This window comes from Bremia lactucae, linkage group LG8, assembly GCF_004359215.1.
Source record: "Bremia lactucae strain SF5 linkage group LG8, whole genome shotgun sequence".
NCBI classification, from domain to species: Eukaryota; Oomycota; class Peronosporomycetes; order Peronosporales; family Peronosporaceae; genus Bremia; species Bremia lactucae.
In genome coordinates this window covers 3,415,819-3,434,912 of record NC_090617.1, presented here as the reverse complement: position 1 = coordinate 3,434,912, position 19,094 = coordinate 3,415,819, and the positions used below count along the sequence as shown (strand labels likewise).

Below are 19,094 nucleotides of genomic sequence, written 5' to 3'. Positions count from 1 at the left end.
AGCCTCGTTCCCAGCTGGTTGCTGACGTTGAGGGCCTCGTCCGTCAGTATGACGAGACCCATCCGATGGTTCAGAAGGCCCATCAGAAAAAACGCGCCCCTATCGCTTGTAAATCGATTGCAAACGTCAATCGCATCCCCCATCTCAATAGAGATGCGAGCCCTTCCCCAGGGCGAAGAAAGGGAATAGACATCCCCTTTTACTCTCTTCGTGTTTTCAACACGGATAGGGATCACTCCACGTGAGGCATGGAAGCCCAGTCTCACGTGACAACCGATGCAATTCATACTTTGCACCGGTTGGAGTTCGTTTCTCGAACTTTACGCGATTCGCGTTAAAGTTTTGAACCCAGGCTTCGCGTCCAATGTCTTTGACATTGCGAATGAAAGCGCTCCAGGCTTGCATGAGCGAGACTTTATCTCGCTAATTGTTGCCACTATACCATCGATGCTTAAAAAGCATTGAGATAGAATTCTTTCTCAGCGCGAAAGTTCTTCGCGCTGGGAGCAAGGCCATGTAGCTTTGTCGCAATAATAAGGGATATTTATTATGAGGAGTAGTCTCTCCAGACAAGCTATTGATTAGCTGTTCGGGCAAAGTCCACGGCTTCTCTTCATGCGCAAGACGAGACAATTTTAGTGTCTACGATCCCCTGAGTGGTACGCCCAGAAGCAGGGGTACCACAAGAACTTTTATGACGATGGCTTACGCCATCGTCATCAACACGCACAGAAATATGTGCGGGTGACGGCACGGGAGATGGAGCTCGAGATGAGGAATCATCCTCACCTTCGTAACCGTACATGCTGTAACGAATGCTACCAGCACGTCTACCCGAATGATCCCCCTCATTCGAAGGCTCAGTCAGGATCAGGCGACTGTTCTGCTCTTCCCGAGTCGGCCATTTCGTCCATTCGCATGCGTAGTCGACCTCCAAAGAGGGGTCGCATTCACGCGGTGTATCACCACGTGCACCCGCAACATTTAGATTTGCGGGGAAGATGAAAATACGGCAGACGTTCCGTCTGCTGCAAGGGACAATAATGCGTCGCCTGCGGCTGCATAAATCGCAGCCGAAGAAGGGCACTACTCGCATACCGCATGGACTTGTTAACCATGCGATATTATTAAAATGATGGTTCCGACCAATTAAACATCGTTTTTAACTAAGTGGTATTTTAGTGACCACTCTATCCAATGACAGTCAGAGCGATTGTCGCTTAAGATAGGGGTGATGTAACGGGGTGTATCGTTACATGAAATTAACACTTAAAGGTTGTCAATTAATATATTATCTAAAATGTAGATAATATCTGGAGAATATTTCTTTACATGGTAGTATTCTAAAAACTTATCCATTGGTAGTATAGACCATCATATCTACTTTCTCCGCGGTCCAGTCAGCTCTGGACACGCGCAAGAGAGAGACGGATTAGACTTTGTTACATATTTTGTATTAGTTTATAATTAAGTTAGTATTAAATTATTAGAAGCAAAAGAACTTAATTATATTACATACAGTTTTTAGTTACCCTCTTTAAAAGAAATTGATTAAAAAGAGTCTTCCTCTGTACGTACTAGTGTACGTGAAGTGACGTGAGGCACCACTCGCACTGAGGCAGTGCGAAGCGGACTTGTACCAAAGCAGTACAAGTGAGTAGTGCCCCGTAACAGTGAGGTCGCTAAGGCGCCCACCACAACTACCTCACGGCACACGAGAGTAGACGGTCTAATCGCTTTCTTACTATGCTCTAGTGTATGCTTAAGTAGAGCGTGGCCGCATTAAGACCCGCCCGCCTACATTGTGGCTATACTGTAGCGGAGCTACCTCGCTCCTAAAGTCAGAAGAAGACTTTCAGACTCAGAGAGTCACTTAGTTCCATTGAACTAACGGGTTTAACAACTCAGGGAGACGTACAAGCTATTAATGCGTAAGGAATCCTAGTTCAAGGGATTCAGGGGTTCGTAGAATTAAGTGGCAACTAGTGCCCAAGAGGATATGCCTTAGAAAGGCTTCTATCTCTTACAGATCAATGCGCAAGCCTTAGAAATGCACTTAACGCTTTAAGATCAAATGGGGAACTGCGCTTTATTTTAATTATTTAAATCTAAAAGGCTTACCCTAGCTAATTTAAAACAGATTTTGGCCGCCAGATTTATATCTGGCGGCGACCACATTTGTTACCCATTTAAATGGGATCTAAGTAGCCAAATATTTAAAAAATAGATAAAAGGGTATTTATCGATAAAGTAAATGTACCACAACAACGGTTCTCCAACCGATGTGTGCCCCATTACCCCCCCCCATCAGACTGTTGACACCGAGTGACAACATTCGCTTCATTATCTCTTTAAGGTTGGAACCTAAACAGCTAACCGTTCGTTTGTGTTTTTCTTTCCTTTGTCTCATGACAATCAAGCGTGAGTCACAGACTATTAGCACCTTGCTCGACGATGAGAGAATGGTGGACTTTGAAAATCACTCTCCATCAGAGGAGGAGGAGAAAGAGCGTCTTTCTCTCACGCCTTCTCCTCCGGATGAACGTCGGCGGGCCCCGAATCCGTTCCCAGAACGAGGTGCCGCTGATGGCCTAACTGCATTGAGCAGGACACGGGACCCTGAGTCCAACATCATTACGAATCCGCTCGATGAAGAGCAAGAGCAGATAATCCTCATAGAGGAAAGAGGTCGTCGTCGAGCTGCCGAGATGGCGAAAGCTAAAGCTCATGCTGAATATAAATTCACTCCGCTTAGTGCGGACGAGCGTCTCAAAGAGATAGCGGGTCATAGCTTGGCCAGCTGGATCTATAATGACCCGGCGAGGACGCCGGAGGAGATCACTGCTCGCGACGCTCTTCATTAGCGATACCTTACGCAAAAGGTAATGACGCGAAGCCAGTATCTGACGCGTTTACGTGATCAAGCCGGTGAAACTTCGGTGACCTCCATGAGCTAAATTCCGATCGTTTTCTTTTCAAGCAAAACAAGGAGTGAAAAAAATTAAGTCTCAATTGATAACTGGGTCCACCGGGCTCGCCGACTTCGTAATATTGGAATATCAGAGAGTCTGCGGATAGAGGTGATGTTCGTTTGGAACGGATGCTTCGCTACGATTTTGCTAAGCGTGAGGCCAAAGCCCAGTTACGTTCGGCATTTATGCCACAAAACGAAGAAAGGCCTAGCCGATATTTCAGTGCTTCGGGTGACCGTACAACCATGGATCGAAGCTGCACTGAGGCTATAGATGCACCTAATCGCACGTTTAGTGGTGGGAAGCGTCGTTTGACGGTAGTTGACCCTGAGCTTGGCGCTCAAATACGTCAACGGCGTACGGGCAATCTTGCCGAAGAGGTACCTCGAACTCCCAAGAGTTTCCAGAAGAGGGGTACCCTAGCCACTTCAGCAGATACTGGTATTGACCCTTACGACGACGTCGCTTTAAAATTTTCTCCACATGAAACTGAAGGTAACCCCGCGCATCAAGCAGCGCGGAAAGGGGCAGAAATTTCGACGGAAGCATATGAATCTCTACGGCACGAGGTGCAACTTCTTCGTGAGGTCCTTGCTCGGGTTGAGAGCTCTTTTGAGGCGGTTGGGACCGTTTTTTAACGCTGGAGCGTCAGCAGCCTCGTTGAGAGGGCCAGCTGGATATCCTGGTGAGGATGCAGCAATCTGCGGCACGACCACCTGTCTCGGCGCAAGCGCCTTCAAGTCCACGTGGGAAGGGTCCCGATATGGCTTACGCAAGCCAATGTAGAACACTCACTGGGTGTGTACGCAGCTTGCTAGGAAGGTTTAGCGTGTAAGCTAGGCCCTTCTTGGCCACGACCGTAAATCGCCCAACAAAGCGCGGGCGCAATTTGGTCTTGAAGACCGGGAAACCAAGTTGGTAGGTAGATTTTTAGCGTTTAGTAAAACTCGGTCTCCGACCATATAATAATGTTACAGCTTCTGCCTTTGGCATCTGCTTGTTCTTTTTTGTTTGTCTTGGCTATCAGCCATCGTATCCCTTACATGTCTAAAGACACTAAATCGCGTCGCGAAAAACTCGCTTACTTGTTTCCGAACGGTTACAGGGCTGATATCAGCAGCCTATTGGCTAAGTCTCCCCCAACAAGCCCTGAACCACGCAGTTGTATCGTTAATGGAACGCGTAGGTGGGTGAGACCGTTGACGTAGAACGGAGTATAGCCTGTAGAGGCATGTACAGCGTTATTTAACGCAAACTCCACCACTGGGATCATTGAGCTCCAGCGCGTTGGTACCTGAGCACACACGCTGCGTAAAACGTCTTCAATGACGCGATTGACACGTTCAGTTTGACCATCGGTCTGCGGATTGTCCGCAGTGGACACATCCAATCTGGTGCCAAGCACTCGGAAAATTGATTTCCAGAATTTACCCGTAAAACGGGGGTCCCGATTAGAGATAATTGCCACTGACAAACCATGTTGTAGAAACACGCGAGCAATAAACAGCCTAGCTGTACCTTCACCATCAATGGAATCCGGCACGGCCGCTAAGTGAGCCATTTTGCTCAATCGGTCAACAAAGACCACGATGCCGGAGTTACTAGCTGAATCTTTTGGTAGACCGAAAACAAAATCCATACTAATGAACTCCCAGCAAGCTATGGGGACGGGAAGGCTCGCAAGTGGCGCAGCAGCAAACGCCGAGGATTTGACCCGTTGGCAAGTTTCGCATGTGCGAACATACGTGCTGACCCATTTATAAAGTTTGGGCCACCAGTAACTCTGGCTTACAGAGCCGTAGGTCTTTTCTTTACCGAGATGACCACCAAGGACAGTATCGTGTGCCTCATAGAGCGTTCGGTACTTCAAATCCTCATCATGAGGAACAATGACACGCGGAGGGTCCGCGATGTCTGTGCAATAAAGCAACAGGTCGTTATCGATAGAAAATCGATGTAACTTGCACGCAAACGTGCTGGCAATATAATACCTGAATCAGAGTTCATTAAAGCTCGTAGCAGAGCTACACACTGTTCATCCTTGGCATAATTTGAACGGATTAATTCAGGAATAGGTGACAAGATAGTCGTTAAATGAGAAACCTCATAATCCGGCATGCGTGATAACGCATCAGCCAAAGCATTCTGCTTGCCGGGCTTATATACTACACCTCGAGGTTGTATTCCGCGAAAAAGGATAGCCATCGGGCCATTCTCTGTGAGAGATGGGGTGACTTAGTGGCCGTGCGTCATTACGCGTGATCTGTGTAAATCAGAAACGGCTTAGAGCCGAGCAGATGAACTCGGAATTTTACGAGAGCATACTTCATAGCAAGTAACTCTTTTTCATGAACTAAGAAGTTCTTTTTTCGCAGCTTTAAGCTGTTTAGACTCGAACGCAATAACACATTCATGCCCATCAACATCTGTTTGTAACAGAGCACTGCCAATTTCAAAATCTGATGCGTCACAGACGACACTGAAATGCCAATTTGGGTTTGGCAGTGCCAAAATCGGGGCATGGATAAGACTATTCTTAACTGGTCGAAAAAGCGTTATTTTCGGTGCCCAGCAGCATTCCGAATTCTTTTTTAGGCGATTGGATAATGGCCTAGCCATATCAGCGAAATTTTCGCTATATTTGGGTAAATAATTGGCGAGACCCAACACACTTACGCAAATCCTTTGTGGTTTTAGGAACCGGCCAATCTACTATGGCTTTTACCTTAGCAGGATCCGCTCTAAGGCCTCGCTTTCCAATGAAGCATCCTACAAAAGGAATTTCGTCTGCGCCAATGCATTGGCATACATATTATTTGTGCGCATACACTCGAGCACTGCTCGCAAATGGTCAAAATGGTTTTCCATATCCGACCGCCCCTGCTCCGCACGACTATGGACAAAACTGTCATCGAAATAAGTCTGTGCATAACCTCGATAAGGGCGAAACAGTTGCTTCACTAGACGATTAAATTTTGCCGGGTCGTTGGAAAGCCATTGTGGCATAACCAGCTACTCCCATAACATGCCGCTTGGGGTGCTAACCGCCGTAAGCGGTATGTCGCTAGCTCACACGAGCAATTGGTAGTAACCATCGACTAAGTCCAATGCACTGTACATTGTACATCCCACCATAATGTATTGAAGAACATCCTTTGTAGGAATGGGAGTTTGTGCTGGTATAGTGACAGCATTAAGCTTATTTTAAGCATGTACAATGCGCCATTTACCGTTTCGCTTTTTGACACAAAATGTCGGTGTCGAATGAGGACGTTTGCTCTCTCGTACCAGTCCAGCCTCGTGCTTAGCACGACAGAAACCGTCAATGACGTCGCACTGCTCCCTTGGTAAAGGCCATTGTCTTGTGACGCAGTATTTGGTTCCCGGAAACATGTCAATTTCATGACGAACACCCCTATCCGGAGATAAAACAGATGGTAGATTATTACATACCACATCTTGGAATTCCTTCAAGAAATAAAATGAATCCGTAGGATCTTTAAGGATCGATGACCCACTCCGCGCAATTAGTGCATCTTTTGTGTCATCCAGGACAGCTTCGTCTAGAAGTGACGATGATTTTAATTCAATTGTTGGTCGAATGACCACCATCTCAGATAAAGTCGCCAGCCTTTAAGGTTGGCCGCACTCATCAATAGACATTTCGTCTAGTTCTAAAAGAGCATGTAACGAAAGGATTGTCGCAAGGCTAATTTCCCCCTCAATGTTACCGGTTACACCATTTACAAGCGTATGTAATTGCTCCCTCTTATCACTTTGTGAGGGTATACACGCTTCGTGTCCATCCTGTCTTGAAGTGGAGAATATACCCCTTTTTAGAGGCCGGGACATTCACGTCCCCGGATTTTTTAGCCTGTATTGGTTCTATACAAGACATGGTGTCTAATTTGACACCCGACAAGGATTTAGGTAACTCAACTTCCATATCCAGCGAACGTTTACGTGTCGCTTCACGTGCATTAGAAGGGTTTGACCCAAAATGCCCTGGTGAACCGCCAATAGTGTCACTATTGACACTCAGTATGGTTCCACCTCGGCCGACCACACTCGATGGACTTAGACATACTACTCCACGTATTTCAGGGATGTTGCACCCTTGATGATTCGGCCTTGGGCCAACAATGCTTTCAGAATTCAATGAATCGTTACTACAACGAGTGTCTCTCGACAGAGTACGTGCCGTTCCAGTTATTTCTGCTGAGTCGGGCTGAGAATTAATGTTTTTAACATTAGAGTATATTAACTCAGACATGCCAATGTCTGAAACACTGACAGACTCATTCAATAATCCGCACCAATAGCGCTTTTGTTGCCTAGCAAAGGTGGGTTCATGACTCTCCAAAACTTTGCTAGGAACATTGCGCGTGGCGCCTAAGGTCTTAGACCTCCAATCGATCTATGGCTCATGGTGTTCTAACCAGGCCATACCAAGAATGAGATCATTTCTCGAATCCAACTCAAGGACGAGACAGCATTCCATACTGTCAAAGTCCAGAAACTTTATACCTAAGTTCAATGGAACTTCAGGACAGTGACACGAGTCCCAATCGCTAAGCAAAGAATGATTGTATCACCTTCATGCGCTTTAACGCCTCAACGTATTGTTGACTTCCTTCAAGGGAAACGCGTCGAGCATATTGCAAGACGCTCCTGAGTCAATTAAAATTGACCATGGCTTATCAAATTCCTTTACAGTCGCTTGAGTGACTAGAAAGCCAGGCATGTACTCTCCCCCGTGTTATTACACACCGAGCTAACTGGGGATAGGCCCTGTTTAATCTCACCTCCTAGAGGTTCAACAGAGCCTAGGTCTTCCCCAGGAGGGCGCCCCGCACCAACTGGGTATCGACGTTTCCCCGCACCGTGCCAGATCTCGTGTATAGGTCGGAGTTGGAGCTCTTTCGAGCTTTACGCGAATTTCGTAGGGGGCAGCGTAGCGCTATGGCAACTGCCTCTTCGAAAGTAGCAGGATGAGGTCGGAATAATTCCGTCCGGGCAACGCCCTCATTGAGACCCCCCATAAAGACTGTTACTACAATTGCTTCTTGCACCGGGTCTTGATGCATAGATGCAATGAGATTTCTCAACTCCTGGACAAAGTCTCCTAAGGTTCTTTTATCCTGTCGAGTCGCTAGGAGCCGTGCTTGCATGCGAATAGCCTGATCAGGCGGTGCAAACATGCTGGTCATTTGGTGTTTCAGCGAATCCCATGAGGAAAAAGCGTCGTTTATGGACGAGCTGCACGATAGTGCCCACTCCATGGTTCTGCCTCCAAGTTTGGAAATGGCCATATCAACCTTTTGCCGTTCTGTTAAGGACAAGGCGGAATCAATGGACATTCCATCTGCTTAATCAAAAAGGGAGATTTTGTCCCTCTTTTCCCTCAAATATCTTCATATTTACAGTTAGAGGGCGAGCCCTCGGCTCTGAGTCAAGTACAGAGATGTACCGAGTTGGCGAAGATGCCGCTAAGCGGTCCTGTACCTGACCGATCAGGGATGCTCGTACCGCATGAAGGCTTCAAGCCTTGCATGTAGGACCTCTGGTCCCTAAGAGATAATAAATTCCATGTGTTCAAGCCCAAATAAGGTTTTGAGCTTGTCATAAGCGGCGCGTTGCGTTTCTGACAATTCTGGAACCTCTTCCATTTTCGTGAGGGTTTAGTCTTGCAAAAACTCAGGCGTAGATTGACTACGAGTGCTACCAGGTGTAGCGGAGCTACCTCGCTCCTAAAGTCAGAGGAAGACCTTCAGACTCAGAGAGTCATTTAGTTCTATTGAACTAATGGGTTTAACAACTCAGGGAGTCGTACAAGCTATTTAAGCTTAAGGAATATTAGTTCAAGGGATTTAGGGGTTCGTAGAATTAAGTGGCAACTAGTGCCCAAGAGGATATACCTTAGAAAGGCTTCTATTTCTTACAGATCAGTGCGCAAGCCTTAGAAAGATTTTTAACGCTTTAAGATAAAAAGGGGAACTGCACTTTATTTAATTATTAAAATCTAAAAACCTTACCTTAGCTAATTTTAAATAGATTTTGGCCGCCAGATTTATATCTGGCGGCGACCACATTTGTAACCCATAATACATGAGATTTAAGTAACTAACTATTTTAAAATTAGATAAAAGGGTATTTGCCCATTTAGTAAATGTACCACAACAACGGTTCTCCAATCGATGTGTGCCCCATTACAAATATAAATTCATGTTGTCATAAATCGGTAGTTTTTAGAGTTCAAACGAAGTGGGTGTTGTATAAGGCTATACCGGTTACCTTCTTTAATTGTCGTTACTAAATCTGTATAAATAGCTTATTTTCGTAAATATACGCAATTTGTCAAAACTACTCCTGCTTAAAAAAACTATCTTACGCACGAAACCTTCCCATGACGCTGCCACTTCATCGCGCTCGGCAATGCAACTTTACCCGTGTATGGGCAGCTGATGCGACCACTGCAGAGAGCGTATTAAATCTTCAGCAGCAGCAACTTGCCACTTGGTCTGCTACCAATGCGTCTGGTGTTTCCATCACAAAGGGCGCCTTAGAGCTTCAAAATACGACGCTACGGATTACAATACCATTTAATTCGACAATGACGCTTCACCGACTTGCCATGCGGACACATTTACCTCCGGTAACCATCTGGATAATTTTTTTTTTACTTTTTTCGAGGACTTTTCGTGTCTCAACCGCCTCTTTTCTTCTTCCTACAAATGTAGAACGCCCAGTCAAAGCTCGAAGTGCAGCTTAATGGACGTAATTTGGCCATTGAAATGCCAGAAGGCATTGCTCGTAACGAAGTTGTCTTGACGCTACAGCAGACCCCTTTTGTAGCCATCAAGTTGCCATGTATCCAGGTTCGTGCCGATCAAGCGCATTAAATAAGAGAAAAACGAATTTAATCAGCTATGCAATACCAGGATACGATGGATACGTTTTTTGATGTAGAATTGGTGTGGCACAATAAATGGGTACGATGGTATGTCGACGGAGTAATGTTGCATGAAAACTATTTAGTCGACACTTGGCAACAAAACCCTCGCAAAGACGTTGTTATTCAATTAAGTGTGAAGACAAAAATAGCACTTGAACAAATAACGTTAAGTTCAGCCAATGCATTTGATCTGGATTGTGCGCCAGAATATCACACATTTAGCCCTTGCAGACCCCAAGAGTGTAGGTCGACGATACTGTGAGTGATGGTCGTTTTACTAATGAATGATGGTAATTGGATGCCAGCTTGGAAACCTCGTGTTGGCTCAATTCGAGGTTCGTTTTCAAACGAAGAAGTTGACATGTTTTTGCAGGAAATAGTGGCAACGTATCCACAAATTACCAAACTAGAAGAGTTAGGCCACTCTGTAGAAGGGCGAATAATTCATGCCCTCTGTATGGGGGCATGTACCCCTCCAGACAACCGCACAATCCCTCAAGTGCTGTATACTGGCTTGCACCACGCACGAGAGGTAAAAAGTTGATTTTTTATTGCATTGTTGGCGTACATGTTCTTTCTAAGTGTGTGATTGATATTGTAGCCCTTGTCGATGATGGTACGTTTTAGTGACTTCAGTGGTACTACCAAACCTTGCATCAAATACTTGACAACCCACCATTTCTATGTTTTGGCAGACTTTGATTTATACCATTGATATTTTAACCACCGACTATCAAAATGGCAACTTTGCGGCACTTGAATTACTATCCTCGCGTCAGCTTTGGTTTATTCCAATTGTCAATCCAGATGGGTATGCGCATAATGTAATGGCACGAGTCTGGGAACAAAATCAAGTTGGACAACGCAAGAGTGGAGCTTCCACGTGTACTTCCAGTCCACCGGATGCAGGGGTCGACTTGAATCGGAATTACGACGTTTGTTTTGCACGTGATCAAAACGGTAGTAGCAACAATCCGTGTGGCGATGATTATAATGGTGTTAAAGCCTTCTCCGAGCCCGAGACACAAGCGGTTCGAAACCTCGTGGAGCGACGTACGTCGGACTTTCGCGTAGCATTGAATTACCATTCGTATGGCATGTATTTCAATATCCCATTTGCTTGTCAAGAAAAAGGTGTGCCACGTGCGCCGTTTCATGCAATTTTCATGGCCTTAGCACGCGAAATGACGCGTTTTAATAAGTTTGACTATGGTCAATCGTGGCAAAGTAGTGATTTATACACAGTGAATGGCGAAACGAGCGATTGGATGTGGCAAACCCACGGTATCTTTGCACTGTCCCCTGAAGTGGGTCCTAAATTTGACGTGATGCCAGTACTTGGATTCTGGCCGCTTCCTGACGACGTGCCGTATCTATCCTCGGAACTTCATTACTCGAATCTGTACGCGGCACGTATAGCAGGACCAATGTACACGGTCGACGTGAAGAGTGTCAAACTCACGACGATGGATGCCACTGGCTCGACGGTATCGGTTGTGGCAGTGCACGTTTTGATTTCAAATCAAGGATTTCGTCCCGAGACGGCGGAAATACTTGGCTCGTTCTTTCTAAATGGAACCAATGCTAGCAAATCGGTGCATTTACACCTCCCCTCCAATGTCCCAAGTTCTGGGATCTTAGACATGGAGAGTCTTACGTTGAGGATTCCGTATTCCCAAAAGATCGCAATAAACGACATGACGGAACTTTACTTGATCATTCGAGACGCTTTAAGTTGTCATCTCGTTCGTGTTGGTGCGTACCGAGCAAACGATCAACGATTATAAATGAAAAGTACTAACAAATATGCGTTTCTATGTCGATACAGCGGTTCATTTTTCAATCACACAGGACAAGACCTTTCATACAAGCTTTCAAACATGGAAAGCGCTTCCACTACCTCGTTGCGGGACATGCAGTAATTTTGGTGCTAATAATGACACTCCTACGTCACAGGAAGCCTCCCTTCTTTGCTCGGCACTTGATGACGTCGCGGTATTGAAACCAATTGAGACGCGACCCTTTACTTCGATTGTATTCACTGAAAACAATTTCACAACTCAACGCTTGCAAGAATGGAAAAGTAAAGCGTCAAGTTTGCCATCTTTGATGCCATGGTCGGCATCCGTGGCAGTGGTCTTGATACTTGCGCTTATTTTGCTTGCTATGTGTGCAGTTTTCTTTCAGCAACGTCGACGACCTTGTTCAAAGCGTACAAACGTAAACTCATCGTCGAAAGGTTCTATGAGACGACAGCATGCTCAATATTCGCGCATTCAGACTGACGTTCCCATGTCGATAGAAGCCGAACAAACAGATGATAATATCGGGGATGAAACGAGTGGATTCGAGGCTGAATTCGGGGAGAGGTAGCTATTTACTGAGGAAGAACTCATGACGAACGTATCGATCAACAAACTCCAGTCGCCTCGGTGTTTATTGAGTGAAAAAAAAAAACATGCGTCATTTCAAAATGTAAAATCGTAGCATTGTATCGGCACCGATCGTATGATTCTAGCCATGACCTTATTCCAAGATGGGATACGTCAGCTAAGATTCGCGGGATAAAGGCCACCTTTCACGTCGCAATTATCTATTTCTTATCGAGTCCTTTGGAGCCAATAAATAGCACACGACAAAAGGACCTCAAGAGATAAGCAATCAAAAAATACACACGCGTGGTTTTGAAAGCTTCAGTATTTTAACGTGCAAGTGTGGAAAGCTTTCAGATTTCAATTTCCTATTTCGTCAAGACATTACGCCCAAGAAAAAAGAGATGAAAGTTGCCAGCTACTATTTTACTTGGCTACTCGTGGCGCTTTTCAAGTCCACGTCTTATGCGACTCGCCACCTCGTGTCCAAGACGTGTCAATCGTCTGTAAGCAGCTCGTACGCTAGCGCAATTACGGCATATCCAAACTTGAAAGACCAGATTGCATTCGTTGCCCAATATCCATTTGCTCAATGGTACACGGATCGTATCGCAGATGTGTCGTCTCTAGCCAAGTCGATTCTTCTTCCGAAATGCAATTCCAGTGACTCGAATCCCCCTACTGTTATCGTCTATGGTTTGCCTAAGAAAGACTGCGGTCACGGCTTTTCCAGTGGAGGTTCGAATGTGAATACGGAAGACTATCGCGTCTTTTTACAACAACTTGCAACGGCAGCAGGAGATCAGTCGATTGTTTATATCTTGGAACCGGATGCCATTGGTCTTTTAACCACTCATGGCTGTGGCAAGGAATATCAGTACCTCGCAAACCTCGGTGTTGCCATGGAGATTCTTTCACAGAATGCCAATGCGGAAGTCTATCTTGATGTGGGGTACTGGAGTCTTGCCACGGACGATCAAGCGACTGCCGTTGCTGCAATTGTCAACGAGATTGACTCGAAAGCACAATGTAAAGGCATTGCTCTCAACACGGCCAATTACCGCTCGAATGAAGAAATGACGACTACGTGCGAACGCTTTGTCAAAGCCAGTGGAAGGACGTACAAGTGTATCGTCGATACTAGTCGCAATTACGTAAGTCATTGTTTTTTTTTGTGTGTTTTGAAAACCCCAAATCATGAAGCAATTGCAAACTTGTTGGGTTGATACTTTAGGTCACAGAATCATTGGAATGGTGTAATTCAAAGTGGGCTGGAATTGGCGAAGTCCCAACGGACAAGACTGGCTCGGATATTATTAGTCGATACATTTGGGCCAAACCTCCTGGGGAGAGCGATGGCGAGTGCACAAGTCAATCAATTGATGGGCTCCATGGACCAGGGGCTGGACAATTTTTTGCTAAACATTTTCAAATACTTTGGAACAATGGCGTCTTTGTGCATCAGCAAGGAATGGCACCAATTGAGTTAACAAAGAGTAATGCAATGGCACCACAACCTACGATAGTGTCCATTCCGAAAAATAACGAATCGGTTACTCAAAATGGCACCCTCATGACGCCCCAGGTCGACGACCTTCCTACTCAAAATATCGCACTCACGAATCCTATCGATGTGTTAATGCAAGGATCTTCTACCACGGCTCCGGATCAAGGGCGTATTGATGATACTATCGCTTTATCATTGGCACCTGTGCTTGATCAAGTCGAGCCTCCTCGCAGTATAACTGTAATGGACGCCATTCCGGATAAACCACACGTTGATGTGAATGTTGTCAATAGTTGTTAATTGGCGAGACCTACGGTTCTGAGTAATGTGTTTTATAAAAAAAAGAATTGTGCAATTATAAGAATGGACTTGATTAAAAATAGTCTTGTCGGGGGCAGAGAGTCGTAACTTTTACATATTTTTTTTAAATAACGGGTTATGTATTGTTTTGGAGGTATAGCCACACTACATAAAGATAACAACTTTTAAGGGGGGGATATCAATTTTACTTTTGCGGGAACATCAACACTTTTTTTTTTATTTTTAAATTGCCGTTTTGTAATAAGCCAAAATAAATTTTTGTAAAAGCAAGTCGAGTAAAGAAACATACCATAGATCGAGCATTTGTCTTCAATTTTCATGTAGCTGCTGTCCCAGCCGCTAGCTTTTCGACCTCGTTTGTCGCTTCCTGAATTCGATACACGAGTACTCGCAGTTCTTCCACCGAGCACGAAAATGTCATTGATTTAAGTCTTGATTCACTGGCACACGGCGACTGTAGTTGCAGCTGTACAAAGTACATTGTCTCGTAAACACTGCCAGCACTGCTCGTGCGCAATACGTAGTCAAGTCTCCAATTGACGTCGACTACGTGGGCAAAGTCAAAGCCTACGGAGCATACCAGAATTTATGTATGGCCCTGTCTACTTCAAAGCTCCAAGTTATTCTCACTCGTGTTTTCTAATACACGCTGAAGAGATGGCACAACTTCCGTCAAAATCGGTAGAAGCTTGGACTGCAAGTCATGGTCTTTTATTCCAAGTGCCTCGAGCTCTTTCCTAATTCGTCAACAGTATCCACATTTAATATTAATTTAATGGTGCTTAAGCATTGCAATTGTAGCTACTACCGCTGCTCTATAGATGTCTGTGGCCTCACATCTCTAGCAAAACACGTGACAATCGCACACATGGCTGCAAAGGCTTCATTGTCAACTTGCGGCTGTGGCTCTGACGTGTGATGCCCTGTCAATTCGAGGACTGCACTATCAGCCAACGACTGTAGAGAGATAGAAGATAAAGACGAGAGGAGTTCTTGAGCATGAGGAGGGATCACGTGCGTATCGTCGTCAAAATAGGAGGCGTTATCTACCAAGTTGCTTGTCATTTTTTGTGTTGCGTTAAATTTATGCCGAGGTAAAGTATGAATTTGATTGGTCAATTTATAAGATAAAGAATGAAATATAGTGTGTTGCGACTGGCACATTGTCGATGCTGTCTAGATTATTCATATTTTGTAGCTAATTGTTGGTGGCAAGAAAATCAACAACTTTTATGTCTAGTATTCTGGAACATTTTTGAAATTTTGCCTATTTCAAAAGTCCTTGCATATTTATTTATGCTTCTTCAATTTTACTCATCGGTTTGATTGATCTATAATATAAAATAAAAAAAACAATATTACGTTAGTGTAAGCATAAGTCGTAGCATTTAATTTAGCTGCTGAACGTATATAATCAAAAAATGCCAAGGATTTGGCAACTCAGAACAGCAAACATGCAATAACGAATGACTTCACCATCATAGTTTGGTTTGTGCAATCAAACGTTCCAATTTTGTCACCGCCTAAATAGCTGGCGACGAGATCGCAATTCACAGAAGCAGACTTTCGCTACATAGCATAACATCGCTTCAGCGTCACTGAGGCTTATTTATTGCTGGAAGAGTGGTATCGAAATCAACGTCAATTCCGGACCCTTTGGATCTGGCTCACTACGCCCGTCCGAATTTTGGAAGTAGCCGTATTTTTGCTGTCAATTAGTGTCATAATAGCAAAGGTCTTTTAGCAGTGTTCTGCGTGGTAGTGCTTGCGTCGAGCGCATTCTCTATTCATGAACGAGAGGATGCTAATACCTTTCTTGCTAGTTTCCGTGCTCTTTGGCCTCAGTTACTACCGCCATTTTGATAAGTACACTATTAATTGCTGTAATATTGGGCTCATGCTTCCTGATGATTGTGCCAACAGTGGGCTTATCCTCACTATTATTTTGCACTGCCGGCCGGCGCTAAAGGGCATCAGCGACGACATTGATGTACGGGGCACTACGACTTGTACTGCTTCAGTACAAGTCCACTTCGCACTGCTTCAGTTGCGAGTGGTGCCTTACGTTATTTCACGTACACTAGTACGTGCAGAGTAAGACTTCTCCTTAAAGTAACTAGCTTAAAGAGGGTGAATGAAAACTGTATTAATATAATTAAGTATCTCTTCTATCTATCTTGTAAATGCTAACTTAATTATAATCTAATACTAAACATGCAATTGAATTCTTATCTTATCTTATCTGTATCTCTCTTTTGTTTATCTCTACAGCTGATTAGTCTGCGGAATAAATAGATATAATGGTCTATACCTATGTATGGATAAGAATTCTGAACATTACTATATAAAGTAATATCCTCCAAATATTATCTACCTTTTAGATAATATATTAATAAACAACCTTTAAGTGTTAATTTCATGTAACGATACACCCCGTTACATCACCCCTCCCTTAAACGACAATCACTCTGAATGTCATTGGATGGAGTGGTCGCAATGTGACCACTTAATTTTTAAAACGATGTTGATTGGTCAGATCCATCATTTTAAATTCCATCGCAAGAAGAATCAACTCATGCGGGGTGACGCATTGCTATCTCTTTCGGCAGACGGAACGTCTGCCGTAGTGCCTTCCACTCGCACAACACTAGATGTTGCGAGTGCACGTGGTGATTCACCACGTGAATACGACCCCTCTTTGGAGGTCGACTACGAATGCGAGTCGGACGAAATGGCCGACTCGGGGAGAATGGAACAGTCGCCTGATAGACGTCAGGCGGCTGACTATGAGCCTTCGAATGAGAGGGCTCATTCTGATGGACGAGTTAATAGTCGATTTGGATCCGACGATGAGGATCACCCTCATGGCCCGTTCCGTCTCCAATACGGTCACCTTCACGTGTTTCTGTGCAAGGTGATGACGATGGCGTAAGCCATCGTAAGAAAAGTTCTTGTGGTACCCCTGCTTCAGTGGGTACCACTCAGGGGAGTGGAGACAGTAAAATGTCTCATCTCGCCCCTAAAAAAAGCCGTGGCTTTTGCCAGAACGTCTAATCAATAGCTTGTCTGAAGAAACTACTCCTCACAACAAATATCCTTTATTTATTGCGACAAAGCTACATGGCCTTGAACCCAGCGCGAAGAACTTTCGCTCCGAAGAAGATTTTTATCTCGATGCTTTTCTTAAGCATCGATGGTATAGTGGCAACAATGAGCGAGATAAAATCTCGCTTATGCAAGCCTGGAGCGCGTTCATTCGCAATGTCAAAGACATTGGACGCGAGGCCTGGCTTCAAAAACTTAACGCAATCGCGTTAAGTTTGAGAATAGAACTCCAACCGGTGCAAATTATAAATTGCATCGGTTATCACGTGAGGCTGGGCTTCCATGCCTCGCGTGGGGTGATCCCTGTCCGTGTTGTGATGACAACTCGCACAGAGTAAAAGGAGATGTCTATTCGCTTTTTTTCGCCCTGGGGAAGGGCTCGCATCTCTATTGACATGCGTGATACGATTGAGGTTTTGCAATCAATTTACAAGCACCAGGGGCGCGTGTTTTCCGATGGACCTTCTGAACCATCGGATGGGTCTCGTCATACTGACGGACGAGGCCCTCAACGTCAGCAACTAGCTGGGAACGAGGCTCCCAGCTGTCATGTGAAGGTGGATATCCGCGCCAGCTAAAGAGATCACTCGTTCGCTGCCCCTTCACATCACGGTGGTTTTATATACGTTTCACAAGGAAACTGCGACCACCGTGGGAATCCACCAATGGTTGTGGTGGAGGAGGAAAAATTAGATCCGAACCGTGTGACGGATCTAGAGTCAAAAATCGACAAAATCGATCGCTTCCTCCATGATTTGGAAAGGGACTTGACCACGAGCGTGGCAAGCGTCGCTCGTTGGAGCAGACGGTGCAGACTCACCATATCGAGCGGTTAGAAGACCGTTCGAAGAGTGCGTACTCCATGTTGGAGTACGAACGAAAATATCCCGCTCTTTGTGATGAGCTGTCGTCAGCTCATCGCAGTTTCGAGGAAACTCGGAACCGGCATGAGAAACTCAAGGTTCAACATGAGAATCTGGTTCTCGATCACAAGAATCTTTTAGGGATTCTTAAAAAGGATCTTCAATCCGTCCTCGGAAGAAGCCGCGTACTGATGGTACGGGCGGAGCCGACCAACGTAAAATGTAGCATGCGTTCGCATTATACGTGGCAGTTCTATTGCGTACGCGTTGCCTCTGCGATGCAGTACACGGAAAGGCCCAATGAACTTGGGTAGTAGTTTACTGCTACCCACATAAGTGACTAAACGCTTAGGTAGGTTTACCGGAAAGAGTAGCACTAGATCATTAGTTTTAAATGAATGAACATTTGCTCTTCCATGTTTGTCTGCATTCAGTTTCTGTCGGTCCACTGCGTTACCAATGGAATCCTGAACGAAACGGAATATTGATTCTCGAAATAGCAGAAATTCTTCTGCTGACTCATTTGTTTTGTCTTTTCAGTACACTTGTGCGCACTGCCATGAGATCTTTCTCATCTTCGATGTCGATTTCTTCGACATCGACATAACCCGCGTCATTGTTAACTTCGACTTGTGATGAACATGAGCCAGAAGTGGTTTTGCTCGTGCGAGTCCACCCCCCATTGAACTAGAGGATCCCTCTAATTTGGTGGGTATGCGAGGATGGCGTAAGCCATTCACAAAGAACGATGTATGCGTTGTAGACGCATGCAACGGATACGATTGGACGTAACCTCGTAGTATCTCTTCGAGGACGCGATTTACGCGTTCTGTTTGACCATCCGTTTCCGGGTGATCAGATGTTGACATAGTCAGCCGTGTTCCGAGAGATCGGAACACGGATTGCCAGAACTCCGCCGTGAACCGTGGATCCCTATCCGAGCCCAATTTACGGGGTAGACCGTGGAGTTTGAATACCGTGCGGGCACAGCCCGGAGCC

At 45.1% G+C, this 19,094-nt stretch overlaps 2 protein-coding genes across 2 annotated transcripts; one reads left to right on the top strand and one right to left on the bottom strand.

The window, feature by feature from the left end:
- Positions 1-9,901: 9,901 nt before the first annotated feature.
- Positions 9,902-14,230, top strand: CCR75_007132 (uncharacterized protein; the record flags this gene model as incomplete). Its single annotated transcript, XM_067965196.1, has 6 exons — positions 9,902-10,169; positions 10,233-10,459; positions 10,529-10,543; positions 10,623-11,682; positions 11,756-13,453; positions 13,534-14,230. The coding sequence occupies 5 exons, from the start codon at positions 9,902-9,904 to the stop codon at positions 12,298-12,300; spliced, it is 2,115 nt and encodes a 704-aa protein (XP_067815776.1). The 3' UTR covers positions 12,301-13,453; positions 13,534-14,230.
- An 82-nt stretch (positions 14,231-14,312) lies between these two features.
- CCR75_007133 (uncharacterized protein) lies at positions 14,313-15,287 on the bottom strand. Its single transcript, XM_067965197.1, has 3 exons — positions 14,936-15,287; positions 14,758-14,864; positions 14,313-14,694 (listed from the first exon to the last, which is right to left on the bottom strand). Exons 1-3 carry the CDS (start codon positions 15,190-15,192, stop codon positions 14,444-14,446), a joined length of 615 nt encoding a protein of 204 aa, XP_067815777.1. The 5' UTR covers positions 15,193-15,287; the 3' UTR covers positions 14,313-14,443.
- Positions 15,288-19,094: the final 3,807 nt, after the last annotated feature.

Excerpts from the sequence above, each read along its gene's own strand:
- CCR75_007133 (XM_067965197.1), bottom strand. The coding sequence starts at position 15,192 with ATGACAAGCAACTTGGTAGATAACGCCTCCTATTTTGACGACGATACG. Across the intron at positions 14,865-14,935 it reads CAGACATCTATAGAGCAGCG|GAAAGAGCTCGAGGCACTTG; the intron begins GTAGTAGCTACA and ends TTGACGAATTAG. Across the intron at positions 14,695-14,757 it reads GCGTGTATTAGAAAACACGA|GCTTTGACTTTGCCCACGTA; the intron begins GTGAGAATAACT and ends TATGCTCCGTAG.